Source organism: Eretmochelys imbricata, chromosome 6 (assembly GCF_965152235.1).
Source record: "Eretmochelys imbricata isolate rEreImb1 chromosome 6, rEreImb1.hap1, whole genome shotgun sequence".
In the NCBI taxonomy this organism is placed as follows: domain Eukaryota; kingdom Metazoa; phylum Chordata; order Testudines; family Cheloniidae; genus Eretmochelys; species Eretmochelys imbricata.
The window spans coordinates 51,213,953-51,234,522 of record NC_135577.1 but is presented as its reverse complement, the minus strand read 5'-3'; the positions used below and the strand labels follow the sequence as shown (position 1 = coordinate 51,234,522).

At 44.6% G+C, this 20,570-nt stretch overlaps 1 protein-coding gene across 3 annotated transcripts in view; it reads right to left on the bottom strand.

Annotated features, from left to right (window-relative positions):
• Window positions 1–703: 703 nt before the first annotated feature.
• Window positions 704–20,570, bottom strand: part of CAPRIN1 (cell cycle associated protein 1) — an 80,689-nt gene continuing 60,822 nt past the window's right edge. For 2 of the 3 annotated variants that reach the window (XM_077818519.1, XM_077818520.1), the window contains exons 13-19: window positions 20,011–20,121; window positions 19,238–19,387; window positions 8,377–8,527; window positions 7,552–7,746; window positions 6,880–6,980; window positions 3,668–3,731; window positions 704–1,956 (exon numbers count right to left, since the gene is read on the bottom strand). In XM_077818519.1, coding sequence (XP_077674645.1) covers window positions 1,892–1,956; window positions 3,668–3,731; window positions 6,880–6,980; window positions 7,552–7,746; window positions 8,377–8,527; window positions 19,238–19,387; window positions 20,011–20,121 — 837 coding nt within the window. In that variant the 3' untranslated portion in view covers window positions 704–1,891. The remainder of the gene's footprint in view (window positions 1,957–3,667; window positions 3,732–6,879; window positions 6,981–7,551; window positions 7,747–8,376; window positions 8,528–19,237; window positions 19,388–20,010; window positions 20,122–20,570) is intronic. The other variant, XM_077818521.1, reaches the window with a different exon arrangement.

Genomic DNA, 20,570 nt, shown 5'->3' with positions numbered 1-20,570 from the left:
TGTCTCCCAGTAAGTACAATATCTGTAATTAATTTCTGTGGTCTTTACATTCTGGTCATGACAAAGTGAAAGTCACATGCATTGAGTTTGGGACTATTTCATAATAAAGTAAAAAAAGCTTCGGACTGTCATGACACAGTATAAAACATCCTCCAAATGACAGCAAACCCTTCATTTTGGTTTAGTAAAAGCAATACCATTACCTCGTGATTAAACATCCTCTGTTCGATATGTGGCTGTTGCTTAATATGACCCTTTATAGCACTTTACATTTTCAGTGTGCTATAAAATGCATTTGTACTCAACACCTCTATTGAGGTAGCTATGTATTCTCCCCATTTTAGATAGGGAAACAGGCACAAAGAGATTAATCAATTTGACCAAGATCATACCGGAAGTGAGTGGCAAACTTGGGGTAAGATTTATGAGTTCCCAACTCCCAGTCCCAAGCTAATTCTTCTACACCATATGTTGACTTGACGAACATGAAAGTCTCCATGGGGAAAAAAAATTCCCAGTTAATCCAATTAATATGAAGACAACGGACAATAATTGTGAGAGTTATAATTTCTGGAATAATTTAAAAAGGAACAAAAGGCTTATGTAAATCTGTAAGGTGAATTAGAGAATAAGCTTATGAAAGGTCTATCCCCATTATGTTAAGTCTACATCAGTAGCTGAAAACGATTGTTCCAGAATACAGTTTTTATAAACATGTTTTATTTGTCTTGCTTATACCGTTAGAACTGTAACTGCTGGCTGTCATTTCCCTTAAAAGGGGAAACCAATCAAAACACATACTGGTGCTTTTCAAAAGATAGCAATTAAAAGGGCAGCAGCAGCGGGGATTTGAGATTTCTTAAAACCTTCAGGCTGCAGGAAAGACGAAAGGACATGTGACCAAAAGTGTTATGATTATCCATTAGAGATTTCCATCAGTACCTGTATCAGTTATTTAGGTGATAATACAGAAGGTCAAGTATTAGTGACAGACAATGTGCAAGTCATAAGGAATGATAGAGACAATACCAATCCTTACAAAAGTCATTGCTATCAAAGAAACTTAAATATGTTCAAGAGAGATATCTAAATACTTCACATCAAATATACAAGTGGCCATCCAGATTATATCCTATATTTGCAGAAGTTTTAAAGTGCCAATCAAAGCTAATTTTGGGGGGGAAGGAGGGTTAAAAAAAACCTTATACAATTACATCAGCAGTTACACAAAAGCAATTTATGTATCCTTAGCCACAGTAAACTGAGCCTGGTGATGGAGAATGCTGTAGCTAAGGGGTGTGTTGTCTATCAAAAGCTGGCTGTAAGCTTATTTGTCTAGTCAGGGATATATGCATCATTATGCATCTTAAACTGTTCAGTGCTTCATTTTAACATGAAAAGGCTGAAATGCAGTTGCTCTGCCAAACCACACTTCATTTCTTCCATCCTTCTTTCATGAGGAAAGTTTAATTTTGTCAACTGCCATCAGAATAAGATCTTTAGGGATTTGCTGATTTTATTTGTTGAATCACTATAGAATGTCAGAAGTGAGGCAGTCTTGCTTTTTTCTGCCACTTTAGTTAACCACGGAGATTTGATCACCCTGAAATTGCCTTTTTTCTTTACTCATAGCCAGAATAACAAATCTGAATCTCATGTGCAAGGCTCAAGATGATGCTTAGGACAGAACATGCAGAGTAAACGTTGTTTCTTTCCATATCCAGGTAATATAAAGCTGACAACTGTAGTCCTGTCTTTATGGGTAATGAAAAAAGTCCCATTACAATGAACTTCCTGTAAGGGAGAACAAATAGATAATAACTCTTCTGGTAACATGTATGGTACATTGGCCAGTGTGTTTTTGGCGTTTAATATAATCCTGTGGATTAGTTTAATTCACTTGCTGAGCATTCATTTGAGACATCCCTCTGTTGGGTCTTGGGGGCCCTCCACGACCTAGAAAATAAAAACAGCACTTACATTTTGTATCAAATCAGACCATTTTAGAGTTCATAAAGGGTGTGACTCAAGTTTGGTCTCAATAACTTTGGTTTAGAATTCATAGGTATATGCTTACTGTACTAATACATGGTCAATATTCTTATCCATTCAAACACAATCACACATGTATGCCTATTAAATCATCTAATCAATTCCTTGGTTTCCCCCTCTTGGTATTTTTCATAATTTTCCTCAATCTCTCAGATTAATTTAAACTAACTTCTAACAAGATTTTCCTCTTCAGTTAACAAACAGCAACTACTGACACAAGTCACCCACACATGTATGGGATAACATATCCAGTGCAAGTTAAACTAAGATTTTTAAAAAATAATTGGTTAGCGTTTTTAAAAAATTCTTATTTTAAAGCCATTAAGCTAAAGGGTCTCTTAAATTATCAAACAGCCAGTCGCAGGTCTGCTGTCACTTTCCTGCTCCTTTGTATCGAGCAGGAAGTCTTGAAAGTCTCAAACAGCATTCTGAAAATAGATCACCAGCTATTGTTCTGTTGAAGCTAGACATATCAATTTAGAAAACCTATCTTCAATCAATCCACCCTTCTGCCAAAATACTTACCTGCATTTTATTGGCAATGAGCCCTGGACTTTCCTGTTATTTGGAATATATTTATGCACAGCACTGCTATAACTTCACCACGATTAGATAGACTCTCAATCCCCATTCCCATCACACCATTTATTAGGACAGTTCCTTTTGACAACGCATACAGACATTTCCACAAGGTGGCTAATGTTGTTATAGATTTCAACATTTTAGGCAGCAGAAATGGAGAACACGCAATGTAGTTACCAAATGCCTGTTGAAAAACTATGGAAGTATTGTTGAAAGGTAATTAAAGTTCAAATGCAGAAATATTAGCTCAACTACAGTTTTGGCTATTTGATAAATAGTTAGTTTAAGCGCCTACATGATTGAGTGACTTCAATATATTAATATTTTTGTTTCATTCTCAAAATAAAGTACACAGTGCAGCTGCAAATAAGGCTGGAAATATTTTAGGAGATTTTTACAAAGGGAAAAACCCACCCATCTCTATTTTTTAAGTATCAATTTCTATAATCACTTTCTTGCAGACTCTAGGAACTAAATGAACAAAAGGCAGCATTTGTAAATATGTAGACCAAACCAAAGTATTCCGCAACAGGCTGCAAGTAACGCAACACATCTTTATTGAAATTGAAGAAACATCAATATACAAATTCAGAAGTCAAGGGAGCTTTAAAAAATGCACAAAAGTAAAGCCTGCAGTCAAAATTCTAGCAAATCTTGTCAGCAAAAAATTAAAATTCCAAATTGGGTCAGATGGGGCAGCAGTGAAAGGGGTGCAAAGCTTTACCCAAAAAAAAAAAATATTTTCAAGTTTTCAGGGCTCATTTTGTGTTAGTAAGAAAAAAGGCAACTAAATAGTGTGAATGCAAAGATAAACTTAAATCTTAGCAGACAAATGTAACTTCTTACAAACAAAAATACTTCATTCAACAGCCAATTAACAATTTCCAACAAAAAGTTCCAGGAAAATTTAAATTTTTTGAATTGTGGCCTATTAGTTATATATGATAAAATGTTTTCTGATCCACAACCCTCTAAGAGATTGCATCAGAAACTCCAGTTCAGCAGAATGAGGAATGTATCATTTGAGTATTACCTCGAGGGGCTCCCCGCGGTCCACTCTGTCCAGAGCCACGTTTAAAATTCTGTTGATATCCATCCTAAAGAAAGTATAAAGTGAGAAAAGTAAATTAAAGGTATCCTCATTAAACCATCACAATCATTTGTTGTGCCTTAGAAAGTTAAATATTTGCTATTAAAAATATTAAGTTTCAAGAGTATTTAGAATAACCCATCCATTTTTCAGTATATGAATTCAGGTAAATGATGCCAGTGGGGGCATTGCCAACATACAGAATTGTAATTCTTAGAAGGAAATCCTAATCTGCCTCACAAGACTAGAAAGGAGTTAGGTTCATTAGCTACTAATAAACATCTTAAACTGTTTTCACTGACTAAGTGATTAAACTTTACATAACATATCTAGGCTTGGAAGGATTACAGTTTTTATTGGTAAATGTAAATGTCACTATAACACACACAAACGGATGAATAATATTGATAAATAATGGAAGTTTACAGCTAGGCAAAGAAAGAAAAATGCTGCTTGAGAATTTAAGCGTCAAAATCTAGTGATTCAGACTTAGGTTTGTTACAAATGGACTCGCAAATGAATAGTAAAAAGTTATGATTTGCTGATTTATAGATATTGGCTTTGTATATCTGGACATGTGATATTGACAATGTGTTTTAACTGTTTATAAAGCTTTAACTTTTTGAATCTCAATGTTTTCTGTCAATTAGTCTGACACAACCCAAAATATAATTTACCACAGTTGTGAAAATTTGAATACAAATTAATCGCGCAATAAATTTTTTTTAAAATTTATCGCACTGTTAAACAATAATGGAATACCATTTATTTTAATATTTTGGATGTTTTTCTACGGTTTCAAATATATTGATTTCTATTACAACACAATACAAAGTGTACAGCTCTCACTTATTTTTACAGTGCAAATATTTGTAATAAAAATATAAAGAAATAGTATTTTTCAATTCACCTCATACAAGTACTGTCGTGCAATCTCTTTATCACAAAAGATTAACTTACAAATGTAGAATTATGTACAAAAAAAATAACTGCACTGAAAAATAAAACACCGTAAAACTTTACAGCCTACAAGTCCACTCAGTCCTACTTCAGCCAATTGCTCAGACAACCAAATTTGGTTACAATTTACAGGAGATAATGCTGCCCGCGCTTCTTGTTTACAATGTCACCTGAAAGTGAGAACAGGCATTTGCATGACACTATTGTAGCCAGTGTCGCAAGATATTTACATGCCAGATGCACTGAAGATTCATATGTCCCTTCATCTTCAATCACCATTCCAGAGGACATGCGTCCATGCTGATGATGGGTTCTGCTCGATAAGAATCCAAAGCAGAGCAGACTGATGCATTTTCATTTTTATCATCTGAGTCAGATACCACCAGCAGAAGGTCGATTTTCTTTTTTGGTGGTTCGGGTTTTATAGTTTCTGCATCTGAGTGTTGCTCTTTTAAGACTTCTGAAAGCATGCTCCACACCTCGTCCCTCTCAGATTTGGGAAAGCACTTCTGATTCTTAAACTTTGGGTCAAGTGCTGTAGCTATTTTCAGAAATCTCACATTAGTATTTTCTTTGCATTTTATGAAATCTGCAGTGAAAGTGTTCTTAAAATGAACATGTGCTGGGTCACCATCCGAGACAGCTATAACATGAAATATATGGCAGAATGCAGGTAAAACAGAGACGAAGACAGTTCTCCCCCAAGGAGTTCAGTCACAAATTTAATTAACACATTATTTAACGAGCATCATCAGCATGGAAGCATGTCCTCTGGAATGGTGGCTGAAGTATAAAGGGGCATACGAATGTTTAGCATATCTGGCATGTAAATACCTTGCAACACCAGCTACAAAAGTGCCATGCGAATGCCTGTTCTCACTTTCAGGTGACATTGTAAATAAGAAGCAGGCAGCAGCATCTCCTGTAAATGTAAACAAACCTGTTTCTTAGCCATTGGCTGAACAAGAAGTAGGACTGAGTGGACTTGTAGGCTCTAAAGTTTTACATTGTTAGATAATTGCTCTCAAAAAAACAAAACAAAAAACCTACATTTGTAAGTTACACTTTCACGATAAAGAGATTGCACTTCAGTACTTGTATGAGGTAAACTGAAAAATACTATCTAGTTCTTATCATTTTTACAGTGCAAATATTTGTAATAAAAATAATATAAAGTGAGCACTGTACACTTTGTATTATGTTGTAATAGAAATCAATATATTTGAAAACGTAGATAAACATCCAATATTTAATAAATTTCAATTAGCATTCTATTGTTTAACAGTGCGATTAATTGCAATTAATTTTATCACGATTTATTTTGAGTTAATCGCGTGAGTTAACTGTGATTGACAGCCCTAATAAAAATCTAAAAAATGCTTAAAGCCCGTAATTTTGTGCAACTGTGAAAATTTAAAGTGATAAATCTAAAAGATGCTTAAAAATAAATATTAGCAGCTAAAATAATAAAAAAAAAGCAAATTCTGCCAAGCATATAGATCAGTGGTCTCAGACCTTTATACTGGTGACTCCTTTCACATAGCAAGCCTCTGAGTGCGACCCCCCCATAAATTAAAAACATTTTTTTATATATTTAATACCATTGTAAATGCTGGATGCAAACCGGGGTTTGGGGTGGAGGCTGACAGCTCGCGACTGCCCACGTAATAACCTTGTACCCCCTAAGGGGTCCCGACCCCCAGTTTGAGAACCCCGATATAGATATATAAAAATATAAACATAGGGAGTATATCTGTTTAGTAATACAGTTATTACATTTTATTTGTTAGCATTGCAGAGCCAAAACAGGTAAGAAAGTAGACTAATTCCATTTTGGCTCATCCACCAACAGAATCATTAACCAAGTTCCAACTGCAGGATTTTCCAGTATGTCTATTGTAAAGGGTTGCCCACAGATAAATGACAACAGACGAATTTTAAATTTTTACTGGTGAAGCAAAAGTCACAAAAAAAGCTTTATTTTCAAAATCCCAGGGTGAGTAAGACTGGCCATTTGGATGGTTATGGAGCAAGGAGCTTTAATTTCACTTGTAAACTAAGCACATTTGATATGGAGTCGTTGAGATTTAGCAATTAAAACTCTAAGAATATTTACTAGTTGCTGTAAGCAAGTTATTTCATTTAGTTTGACTGATTTTTCTATTCTTATAATTTTAATTTAAACGTCAACTCACCCGTTGATAGTTGGAGTAGTCCCGAGGAGCATTAAATTGGGGCTGCGAGTAACCACTGTTCGGAGTGTTGGAAAATGAAGGGCGGTAGCCATCATACCCTCCTAAGGATTAGAATACAAATGCTTACTGAAGGGCACATAACCAGTCTTCATAAATTATGATACACACATGAAAGGCCACGGAGGGATTTCATTGACTATTAAGAAAAAAACTGGAATAAAAAAGTGTTGTGCGCCAGCAGACTGTGTAAAAACTTGTAAAATAACCTACATCTTCTCATTAAGACCTCATAAAAAATTGGGGAAGTGGTATCTGAGGATGTTTCTCTGATAATCTGTTATTTATTATTTGTATTACCATATGTCCAGGAACCCTAGTCATGGACCAAGACCTTGTTGTGCTAGGCACTGCACAAACACAGAACAAAAGATGATTCTTCATTCAGTTCTTAGAGACAGTCCAGCACAAGCCTAGAATTTAAACTGCTTTGTTAAGATAGAACAAAGCGAATACCACCACAAGCTTAAATATCTTCCCAATATATTTCTGTATTAAACAATAGGGTCAACATAACATAAGGTCTCCTGCCATTCTGTAATCCTGAAAAAAAAATTCATATAAACTCTCAAAATTTAGATAAAATATATATACATATATATATTTATTTTTTACCTCTAAACCCATTGGCAGGTCCCCTGTATCCATTCATTAAGCCCCGAGTGCCGCGTGATCCACCACGAGACACTCCCCGGTTGTTATAATAAGGCTGACTGTTACGTGGGAACCCAGTATTCTGTTGTGGAGGCTGCTGGTGGTTACCTGCCACTTGATGGGACTGGTCCGGGGAACCATGGTAGGTGCCAACCACTATAATAAAAAACCAAAAATGGAAGTTTATGTTTTCTATGTTCCCCAAAGACTGATAGGTATCAAGTTAAACCAATCAAGTCTGCCTTAGTACCATCAAGCAGAACAGTAAATGTTTACAAACCCAAAGACAGATGGTTTGCAGAACTAAAAGTTGCTATTCTGACACATTCCACAGTATTAAAATAATGCAAGATGTCTAGTGTACAGCAAAGTCAGTGTCAACAGGCCTCAAGTTAGTACAATTACTCTAATCTTTTCACTGGTGTTTGTAGATTTAAATAATAATGATAATAAAAATCAACACACCACACAGCCCTGAAACAAGTGGAAACATTCTCAAGTGACTTCCACAATCTTTCCATGAAGTTGCTAAACAGAGCCCAGAGGCAGCGACACTGCTCCATAAAAGTTTATTCTGCGTGCAGAACTTCCCCTCAGTTGGATCCTCCTCATTAAAAGTTTTGGTTTTGCAGAGACTCCCCCTGAACAAAATTTTACACATTCTAAATTCCATTTAATTTTAAGTTGGCTGCCTGGTTTCTTGGTATTTGGTCTCCATGACTATCCTCCACTGGAAGCCTCCCTTTTAGGCTAAAATAATGTTTTAATTTTGTCTAACAAGTTTACCTGTCTGGAGCTGTTCTTGCTGAAGTTCTGATTGTTCTACTTGATGAGGCTGATTGGAGAAACTCTGGTTGTAACTGGCCTGGTACTGATTTTGTTGCTTTAGGGTTTCTGGCTCATTGACAGGAGGAACAGGTGCATTCATATTGAATACCTACAATGGTAGGAAAAAACTAAATATCTCTCTGGTCTACATTTTCCCCAATTTGTACTTACGTGTCTTTTGCACACAATCCGAGACTATATGCTTTATAAACTGACAAAAGAAGCAATTACCTTCCTTTCTGTAACTGTTGTTCTTTGAGATGAGTTGAACATGCCCACTCCATTGTGGATGGGTGTGCACTGTGTGCACACAAATGTCATTTTCCTCCCCCTTCAGCAGTACCCATCAGGATGGCTGGAGGCCCCCGCCCCAACGCCACATGCCAATGCATGGTGATGTAAGAAGGTGGAGACAACCCAACCCCCCTCAGTTCCTTTGTACTGGATGTACTCTGATGGAGAGGGGAAGGTGGGCAGGCTATGGAATGGACATGTGGAACATCTCGAAGAACAACAGTTACAGAAAGGTAGGTAATCGTTTCTTCTTCAAGTTATTGAACATAATTTCCACAGTAGGTGACTCTCAAGCAAACGTCTATGGAGGCGGATTCGGAGTCTATCTGAATAGCAATTGCAAGACCACCTGCCGAAACTGGCATAATCTTTGGATTGATAGTCAATGGTGTAATGAGAAGAGAAGGTGTGGCTAATGACCAAATTGCTGCTTTATAAATGCAGCGTAAGACAAACCTTATCTTTATAAAAAACTGTATAAGGGGGTTCTGAAACTAAATCTCTCAAAATGCTACCTTCATACAAAAGTTAAGGAGGGAGCCAGTCACAAGGTGTTCAAAGTGGGGTTCCATTAGAATTGCCAGGACTAAGTCGAGATCTCAAGGTGGGATGGGACATTCACTTGAGGGTATAATCTATTATCCACTGTGACAGACCCAGACCAGTAGAGTACAGGAATCTGGCAGAAGGCAAGTATACTGGCCACTGGATGAATAGTTTTCTGTTCCCTGAGTGAACAGAGCAGGGGCTGCCCTAGAGCAATCAGGAACCTGCTAGAACCAATTAAGACAGGCAAGCTAATCAAGACACCTGGAGCCAATTAAGAACTTTCTAGAATCAATTATGGCAGGCAGGCTAATCAGGACACCTGGTTTAAAAAGGACCTCCCATCAGTTAGTAGGGGGGCACACAAGGAGCAGGGAGTAAGAAGGCGTGCTGCGGGAGGACTGAAGAGTTCAAGTGTGATCAGGCTTCAAGAGGAAGATCCTGCAGTGAGGATAAAGAAGGTGCTGGGGGAAGGCCATGGGGAAGTAGCCCAGGGAGTTGTAGCTGTCATGCAGGTGATACAGGGAACGTTGTAGACAGCTGCTATCCACAGGGCCCTGAGCTGGAACCCAGTGTAGAGGGTGGGCCCGGGTTCCCCCCATCCCCCCAACTCCTGATAGGACACAGGAGGAGTTGACCAAGTCTGTGAAAAACACCAGAAGGGAAGGTCTAAATTGGAAAGGGATCTGGCCTGTTCCCGACCCACTGGGTGGGACACAGACTGCAGGGATTGTTCTCCGTTTTCCCCATGCTGACCAGTGATGAGGTTAGCTGAGTGGACGGCAGGTTTGAGCCACTAGCAAAAGTGGCCAAACTGAGGGCTGCCGGGAATCTCTGAGGCAACCAAATCTGTTAATAAGCGCAGGACCCACCAAGGCAAAGGAGGAACTTTGTCACACCACCCATACATCAAAGCTGAGACAGCAGCCAAATGCACCCTTACAAAACAGTCAGATTCTGTTTTAGATCTAGCAGATAGTTCAGCACAATACTCAGGGTGCTTGCTGAGCAGCACACATTTCTCATGAACCCAAATGGAGAAGCACTTCCATTTGACCAAGTAAGTGACCCTAGTTGAGGGTCTTCCATTAATTTAGAAATACATTCTGGACATCCTGTGAGCAGGACCTTTCAAAGGGATTCAGCCACGAAGCATCTATGTTGTGAGATGGAGAGCTTGGAGGCTGGAGTGATGAAGGCAGCCATGGTCTCAAGAAATTATGTCTGGATCTAACAAGAAGAATAGAGGAACCTCTGACAGAATCAGGAAAGCTGAATACCAGTATTGAAAGAGCCATGCCGTGACATACTTTAAAGGATGAGACAAGCATGGTCCTTTATTATTTTTGGATATTACTTGGAAGAACAAAGGAATTGTACGGAAGGCATATAGAAGGGAATTCTCCAAGATAGGAGAAAGGCATGTTAGGTTGCCTAGGGAACAGAACTGGCAAAATTTTCTATTGGGTCTTGTTGCAAAAAGGTCCACTTGGGGAAACCCCGAGAGTTGGAAGATAAACCTGGCTACAACTGGACCTAACGACCACTCGTATTGATCGGTGAAGGATCTTCTCAGCTGATCTGCCAGGATGTTCTGTTTCCCCGAAAGGTAAGCAGCTTTGAGGTGAAACAATGGAGTTTAGATGTACTGCTCTTAACTCCCTGACATTTATTACCAAAGGCCTTGTGTCTTCATGGACCCAATGTGAGCCCCCGCAACCTAGAGAGGATGTGTGCGAGACTAGAGGGTGTGTTCATAGTGTGGGAAGGAAAGCAACTTCCAAGCAAACTTTTAGAGGGTCTATCCACCAATCCAGAGACAACACAACTAGCTTTGGAACTTGAACCATCTTGTCCAAATGGTGGCAATTCAGGGCATATACTGATGTTAACCACGTTTGCAGCTTCCTGAATGACAGTTTGGCATGCTGCACTACACAGGCTCATGCTGCCATATGACCTAGCAACCTGAGGCACTTACTTGCTGTTATGAGCAGGTAAGCCTTCATTCAAACTATTAGGTCTCAAATGGTTTTGAACTTGGTTTGTGGTAGAAAAGCTCTGGCTTGTGGAGTCAAGGACTGCTCCACTGAAATCTACTGTCTATACAGGCTTCGATACGGATTTTTCTCGATTCATTCAGAGCTCCAGAGCACTGAATATAGATAGAGCAATGAATATGCTGGACAGGACCCGTGACTCTGATCGACCTCTGATCAACCAGTCACTCAGGTATGGGAAGACATGGATACCTAATTTTGGAAGATGAGCTGGTTCCACAGCTGCCAAGCCAAACTGAAGCACTATGAATGGATAATGTTGAATATCAGGCATTAACCTGATAAATTTTCAATGGTTGGGACATATTGCAATATGGAAGTAAGTGTCCCTCAAGTCAAGGGCCCCATACCAGTTGTCTTCTTCTAGGGAAGAGATAATTGACACTAGGAACAGTGTGAGATTTTATTTTCTGTAGGAATTTGTTCAACTCTCTGAGATCTAAGATGGGCATGAGATCTCCTTTTGTCTTGGGAATCAGGAATCAGGAAACAGAAATAGAAGCCTTCTCTCTGGTGGCTCAACAGTACCTCCTCTACAGTCTGTCTGAAAGAGATTCTCGACATTGCCCTTCAGTGGGAGATCGAGAGTGGTCCCTGACTGGGGGAACAGGAGTATAGAGAGAGGGGTAGGGTGTATTAAACTGGATGACATACCTCTGTTCCACCATACTTAAGGCACGTTTGTCTGACATTATGTGGGTCCAAGTACTTAAGAAGTGGGACAAGCATTTGGTAAACAAAAAAAAAAGGGGGGGGGGGAACAGACAGAAGTGAAGAGACTGGTATAATGTCCTCAACTACCCAATCAAAATGCCTGTTTGGAAGAGGCAGCTGGATGTGATGGGCTCGTTGACACTAAAGAGGAGGGCGCCTTCTATAGCTCCTTCTCTGTTTTCCTAGGAGGATCTTGGAAACGCGGAGCAAAGCTATGGTGACGAAAGGACAGTTACCTTTTCTGTAACTGGTGTTCAAGATGTGTTGCTCACGTCTATTTCACAATAGGTGTGTGTGCTCACCATGTGCACCAGTGCTGGAAGTTTTTTCCCTAGGAGTACCCGTGGGGGGGATTGCCCCAGCGACCCCTGGAGTAGCACTTCCATGGCTTGGTATAAGGGGCGCTGCGTGCTCCCCCCACCCTCAGTTCCTTCTTGCCAGACAACTCCAACAGAGGGGAAGGAGGGCAGGATGTGAAATAGACATGAGCAACAAATCTCAAACACCACCAGTTACAGAAAAGGTAACGGTCTTTTCTTCTTCGAGTGATTGCTCATGGGTATTCCACAACAGGTGATTCCAAGCTATACCTGTTGGAGGTGGGTAGGAGTTCACAAGTTCTCAGGACGGAGGACAGCCCTGCTGAACCAGGCATCATCCCTGGTTTGGGAGACAATCTCATAGTCCAAGGCGAACATGTGAACGGAAGACCACGTGGCGGCCCTACAAATGTCCTGGATGGGGACATAGGCCAAGAAGGCAGCCGATGACGCCTGTGCTCGAGTCAAGTGTGCCTTCACAATCAGTGGCAGGGGGATACCCGCCAGTTCATAACAGGTACGGATGCACAAAGTGATCCGGTTGGAAAGCCGCTGAGTGGAGGACAACTGACCCCTCGTGCTCAGGTGAGTAGAACAGTTGCGAGGAATTTCTGAATGGCTTGGTTCACTCATGGTAGAAAGCCAGAGCCTGTCACACATCGAGCGTGTGGAGACTGCGCTCCTCACTGGACACGTGGGGCTTGGGGCAGAGGACCAGTAGAAAAATGTCCTGACCTATGTGATAGGCGGAGACCACCTTTGGGAGGAATGCAGGGTGTGGGAGGAGCTGGACCTTGTACTTATGAAACACCGTGTATGGAAGCTCGGAGGTCATGGCCCTGAGTTCCGAGACCTGCCTGGCCAACGTGATCGCGACCAGGAAGGCCACCTTCCATGAAAGGTGGGACCAGAAGCACATGGCTAGCAGCTCAAACGGGGGCCCTGTGAGACGGGCTAACACCAGGTTCAGGTCCCACTGCGGGACCGAGGGCATATGGGAAAGAGACGGTCCAAACCCTTAAGGAACCGGCCAGTCATAGCATGGCGGTGCACTGGTGGATGGAAGGCCGATATGGCTGCCAGGTGCACCTTGACTGACAAGGGTGCCAGGCCCTGGGCTCGAAGGTGGAGAAGGTAGTCAAGGATAATCTGGATCGGGGCAGCCACCGGGGGAAACACGCCATTCACCCGCCCATCTAGAGAACTGGGACCACTTCGCCAAGTAGGCGCGGTGCGTGGAGGGCCGCCTGCTTTCTAGGAAGATGCGTTGAACCCCTTCTGAGCATGTCCTCTCCTCCCTACTAGCCATTGAGCAGCCACGCCGTGAGGTGGAGAGCCACTAGATTGGGGTGGAGAAGGCAGCCCTGGGAGAGTAGGTCCGGGCGGAACAGCAACGGCCATGGCGGAGCAACCGCCAGGCCCGTGAGGATCCCGTACCAATGTTGCCTGGGCCACGCTGGGCCTTGTCTGTCTTTATCTTTTCCAGGACCTTGCTGATCAGTGGGAACAGTGGGAAGGCATAGACAAACTGGCCTGACCAGGACAGGAGGAAGGCATCGGAGATAGCGCCCCTTCCCAGTCCCCCCCTTGGAGCAGAACCGGGGACAGCGCCGGTTCTGCCGAGTGGTGAACAGGTCCACCTGGGGAGTCCCCCACACTCAGAAAAGCCTGTGAGCCACTTCCTGGTGGAGAGACCACTTGTGTTGAGAGAAGTCCCTGCTCAAGCGATCCGCCTGCACGTTCCAGGCGCCCGGTAGACGGAAAGCCATTAGACAGATGTCACGGGCTATACAGAAATCCCACAGCCTGAGGGCTTCACAGCAGAGGGCAGAGGAGCAGGCCCCGTCTTGCCTGTTAATATAGAACATTGAGGCCGTTGTCCGTGAGGACCCTGACCACCCTGCCCTCCAGGTGCAAAGGGAAGGCCACACATGCCAGCCGTACCGCCCCGAGTTCCTTGACATTTATGTGTAGGGTCAGATCTTGAGCCGAACACAGGCCTTGGGTCTGAAGGCCCCTCAACCCATGTCCGACGCATCGGACACCAGCGACGGGGCCCTGTCCCTGAACAGGGGCCCTTGGAGCACGTTGCGTGGTGCGGACAACCACCATAGAGAGGCGATCATCGAGTTAGTACAGTAAGGACTTTGTCCATCCTGTCCCTGGCCTGGGAGAACTCTGAGGCCAACCAGAGCTGGAGGGACCTCATCCTGAGTCTGGCATGATGGACCAGGGACATGCACACCAACATGTGACCCAAGAGCTGGAGGCACGCTCTGGCTGTTGTCACCGGGAATCTTGTGATGGGTCGATGAGCCCCTTCAGGGTCTCGAACCTGTCCGGTGGGAGGGAGGCACTGGCCAACGAGGCATCCAGGAGCGCCCTAATAGTCCTGGTTCAACACAGAGTTTAACGTGGACTTGCTGTTTACCAACAGGACCAAAGCAGTGCACATGGACAGGAGGAGCATCACATGATCCCTCACCTGCTACCGGGAGCTGCCTCTGACCAGCCAATCGTCCCTAACAAGGGAAAGATCTGGACCCCCCGGCGCCTGAGGTAGGCTACCACCACCGACATACATTTTGTAAATACCCTGGGGGCAGTGGACAGGCAAATGGGAGGACCATAAACTGGTACCGATTCTGCCCCACCAGAAACGGAGGAAGCGTCTGTGCTCCTTGAATATAGGGATGTGGAAGTAAGTGTCCTGCACATTGACGGCAGCATAACAGTCCCCAGGATTCAGGGAGGGGATGATGGAGGCCAGGGAGACCATGCGGAACTTGAGCTTCACCATGAACTGGTCCAGACCTCGCAGGCCCAGGATTAGCCTGAGTCCCCCTTTGGCCTTCGGGATAAGGAAATAGCGGGAGTAGTATCCCTTGCCTTTGCACTCCTCGGGCACCACTTCCACTGCTCCTAGGCCCAGGAGCCACCCCACCTCCTGCTCGAGCAGAGCTCCGTGCGAGAAGTCCCCCAGGAGGGATGGGGGCGGGGGATGGTTGGGCAGGGAGAAAGTAAACTGGAGGGTGTAGCCCCGGGAGATGGTGTTGAGGACCCATCAGTCAGAGATCGGCCGCAATCACTCCGGGAGGAAAGCACACAGCCGGCTGGAGAAGGGAAGCTTTGAGGGCGCATTCCTGAGGAGAACTGGCAGGGCGCCCCCAAGCGTCCCATCAAAAATGGCTTTTCCCCGCCTGCTTGCCCTTGGAGGACCCAGGTTGGGGGGGCAGGCAGAGACTGCCTCTGAGGGCACCTCCTTATGGTCCCATGACTTCTTATGGTGGCCTTGTATTTCGGGTGGTGGCCTGAGTGGGAGTCTGCTGCAGCTTGAACTTAGATTTAGCCAGAGCCATTCTGGACGGGGAGCTGTGCCGACTGGTCAATGGCACCGGAAGGTCACTGCGCACCGACACCTTGATGCCCAGTGCCAGCTCGGAGCGGCACGTTGCAGTCGGGGTCAGCGCCAACTCCATGAGAATGGCCCCGAGCCTAATGTCCCCTCTCTCTTGGTCGGAGGCTTAAACAACTTGCAATTTTGCAGCCATCGCTGATATGGGTTTCTCCCAAACAGCGCAGACAGTCTGCATGCAGGTCACTCCTTGGCACAGATCGCGTACAAGTGCCGCACAACTTAAAATCTGGGGCGCGGGGCATGCCCCAGTCTGGGTTCTCTGACTAACTGAACTAACTAAACAGCTAACTAACTACAGGTACCAACACTGAACGAACGAACAGTTCTGGGGACGAGCTACAGCAAAGCTGAAGCAGAGTAGTTCCGACACTCCTTCGCTGGCAGCAAGAAGAAACTGAGGGTGGGGGAGTGAGCAGCTCCCCTTATACCATGCCATGGAGGCACCACTCCAGGGGTCGCTGCGGCGCTTCCCCTACGGGTACTCCTAGGGGAAAAACTTCCGGCACCGGTGCACGTGGTGAGCACGCACACCTATTGTGGAATACACATGAGCAATCACTCGAAGAAAAGGTGGTTGTTGATGAAAATGCATCATGACTGCCTCATTGATTGGCAGAGCAATCTCAATCTAGGCAGGAGAGGTATCTCTGCCACCTTGATGCCAAAGACCCGAGACTACCTTTTCAGGAGATTTTGGTGGGCCCTGTAGCCTTCTGGAGGAGGTGAATCTCCCACTGAATCTATAGTTGCATCTGGTGATGAAGACAAGGCTGTAACCAGCATGTGAGGTAGTGGCAACTTCATAATCTGTGGTGGAGAAACTACCTGAGAAGATCATGGTTGGCTGGGACCAGTCACAGTACTGGAAAGCAAAGACACCCTCTGTGCCTGGTACCTGTTTCCATGTCATCTACCGAAGAATGAAATTCCTGGTGCCATGATGTCCAATGCGCTCCCCGCAATGGTCGAGACTGCTGGGGTGAGATCCTAGCTGAGGGAGGAATGCCACATGGAGCCCAGAGTGGCCACTGGTATGGACCTGGGCCCCATCCACGTCCACGCCATTGTGACTTAGGGAAAATGCCAGCCATGGGGCTGCTGCACTGCCCATGGCCCCAGTGACCTTGCAGGAGGATAAGTGCTGTGTCCCTGCTGAGAAACAGGAGGCCCACACTTCCAAGTCTAAGGAGTCAGAGGCTTCCGATAGCAGAGGCACTGATGCAGATGGTACTGGAGAGAGGAAACTTGAACCTGGGGATGGTAGTACTGGAGAAATCAAGGAAGGTTTCCCTCTAGATAAAACTGATTTGAGAAGAGGTCTAGATAGGGGTACGAGGGGTTCTCAGTGCACTGAGGGTTGAGCTGAGGGAGCAGGAAGTGGTTGGACAGTTTCCAACACTGGTGAAAACAGTACTGAGAGACTAAACAAGTCTCTTGCGGTTGCATGTGCCTGTGGGATAGACTCAATGGACCTGCCTCAAGCTCTAAAAGCAGTGAACCCCTCATAGTAGGCAAGGCTTGCGGGGCTGCTTTCTCTGCCACATGCTTAGAGTCTATGCCCCATCTCATCTCAGTACCGAGATTGACGAACAAGATGGTGAGCCCGAGAAAGTTCTGGATCTCTCCTTCAGCACCAGAGATCGGGACCGTGGAGCTTAAAATACTTCTGGTGGAGTATTCCATATCAATGTTGAAATACTTTGGGCACTCTCCACATGCGATAACTCAGCTGAGAGTCAAAATGCTGCTTCCATAAGCAAGCACTTAAGCCTAGCTGGTCTATCCTTCTTCGAGCAGAGTTTGAAGGCCTTGCAAATGTGACACTTGTCACTAATGTGGGCCTCATATCAGACAGGTCAGAAGCACAGGTGCATCTTTTCGGAGACCTAGAGCAGTTGATGGAGAGGTAAATCACTATGGGCTAGGGGGAGTTGAGAGGCAATGGCTAGGGACGTCCCAGCCGGTGCTGGGTCAGACCTATCCAACTGCTGTGCATCCAGACTCCACCCATACCCAGACCCATGCCAAGCCTCACGCGCTTTCACCCAGAAACACCTCCTCACCGAGAATCCCCCACCCAGCCCTGGGGCTTGGGATGCCTTGGTCAGTCCCGGCGGGGCTGGGTGAAGAGTGTACGTCCCCTGCACAAAGTGACCGGGCCAGACCCCCCTGCCTCCCATGAAACGTCCCCCCACTACAGGAAGTTCCACATCCTCGCACCCCTTGCTTCCTGCCCCCATCGCTCCTCAGCGGTAGGCAAAGGGGGTCACTGTCACAGGAGCTGCTCCCCCATCGGCCCACCCTCATGCATTTGAACCCCCCCTACCCCCGCACCCAAACCCTCACCAAGCCTCGCGCCCTGCACTCAGCACTCCCATCCAAGCCCCACCCCCTTGCATCTGGAGCCCTACCCCTGAACCCAGCCACCTCCCTGGTGACCTCAACCCCCCCACACCAGAACCGCCAACACAACAAATCCCACACCCTATGCACCTGGACTACCCCAACTCGCCCCCCCACACACACCTGAAACCCCCAACTGAGCCCCAACCAGCTGCACTCAGACCCCCACCCCACCAAGCCCCACTCCCCCAGTACCCAGACTCCCCCGCCGAGTCCCTTCACCCCCCCCCACACCTTCATCTGGACCCACTGCAGAGTCCCATTATCCCTGCACCTGGAACCCCCCCAGTGCATCCAGATTCCCCCACACCCCAGTATCCCCACTGAGATGCCCCCACCCAGAACCTTAACACCCCACACCTGGATTCCCCCACACAAAGCCCGTCCGAGCTTGGATCCTGCCAGGCTGAGCCTGCCTGCCCACACTTGGTGCGCCTGGCATGCAGGGGCAGGCCTGGCCCTTGTGCTGCGTTAGGGTGGGTGCACCCTCATTACAAGTCCATGTCCCTGAAGGGGAGGGCAGGGAAGGGGAAGGGAGTGGGCGCCCTGCAGGGTGATCTCCCACCTCCGTACAGCCAGTGGCCCGTGCTCACCGCTGCCATGCTGGAGCCTCCACCTTTATTTATTTACAAATAAAATTTGCAGATTTTTAAATATTGTGCAGAATTTTTAATTGTTTTGCACAGAATCCTATTAGAAGTACTATTTACAAGGCGTGAAGAAGGTATTTGAATAAACAAGTCTGAAACCGCTCTGACAACCATTACTGTCAGTAAGAAGGAACTGAGAAGAGCTGAGGGTGGCTCCTCTTATACTAGCACACAGTGGCGAGTGGCCACAGGGGGCACTCCAGCCACCCCAACAGGTACCACTGAGGGGAAAAAAGTCTCTGACATCTGTGCACTAGGCATGCACACACCTACGGTGGAATGAACATGTGCAACCACTAGAAGAACAGAGCCTATTCTAAGTGCAATTCTAGATTCCAGGGTCAAAATAATGGCTATCAGAAGATTTGATTAACAAAACAAAGTGATTCAGCATTAAGTTCATTTGGTACTTACTGTTTGCATTGATTGGAATGGAGCTGCATTAACATTGATTCCACTGCTATGTAAAGGTTTGCTAGACCCAGCCTGGAATACCTGCGGCTGGGGTGCAGTAGGAAGTGGTGATGATGCTGGGGTTTGGTCTGCACTCAAAGACAGTGAAGCCTAGCAATTGAAATGAAGAGCACTTAAGCAATAATTCATACAGCAACTGATTATGTCAAGTCATCCTATACCAAATTATAGGCAAGGCCTGTAAAATATTGCTACTGACATGAACTACCTCAACTAAACTGTAGCCCCCCGCAGCACAACTGGATGAATGAAAACAAAGAAGTCTTCCCACACTCATGAACCTCAGAGAACGACAGAGAAGTGAGTGAATGGAGGAAAAGCAAGTGCCCAATATGACACCTACTAGCCATGGTCAATAACGTCCTCCAAGCTAGCATCCTGTATACTTATGCAATGCAATTCTCCACAAGGTGCTCCACTGAAAAGTACTAGCCCCTCTCCTCTTTATCAGCATCTCGCTGCTGGTGATTTAATAAATTTAAGCCTTGAATACAGAGGACTCAAACAACTGCTATCAAAAATATAAGATGTCACAAATAAGGTCAAGGCATTTGTAATAATTACTACAACATAAAAAAGGCCTTATCAATTGACACCTGAAACAAATATTTTAACTATGAAGCTTTATCTTCAAAGTGTCATACACTACCCCTTTATTCACTTGCAGATTCAGATAGTATATTGCTCCTAAAATAAAATTTAATAGGACTTGCCTGAATCTGGTCAATTGATTCTTTCTGTGGCCGTTGCTCTGTTGTATGAGAAGGCTGATACATGGGCTGGGATGCTGTGTAACCCTCACTTGTAGAAGAAACCAAGGGCACCTGCCAGAAAGAATTTAAGATTAGTAGAAGCTCCTTCAAGTTTTACAAACTGGAGAACCAAACAGGACAACTTTGGAAGGAACTGTGCCTGTGGTAAAAATCTTGTTACGGATACACAAAATTTTTACTAATATCCACAGTAGCAATATACTTATGCATAATTTGATTAAATTTAGTAATGCTGAAACAGGGGCAAAGCGAATTTATTTTAATTGATTTGTTCTAGTGTACACCCACTGCTCTGGAGAAAAGTTTTAAGTTCATTTATATTTTTGTCCAATCCAGTTGAAGGTGTAAGTTTTGATTTAAATGAAAATTCTTCCTACTGTTATGTCTCCTAAGAAGACCACAAGAGAAAGCACATAGCATACTAGGGATGAAGAAGAGTGTGTAGCAGCAGGCACAGAGGTGATGTTTGTTGGCATGAACCCACCCAAACTAAATTTACC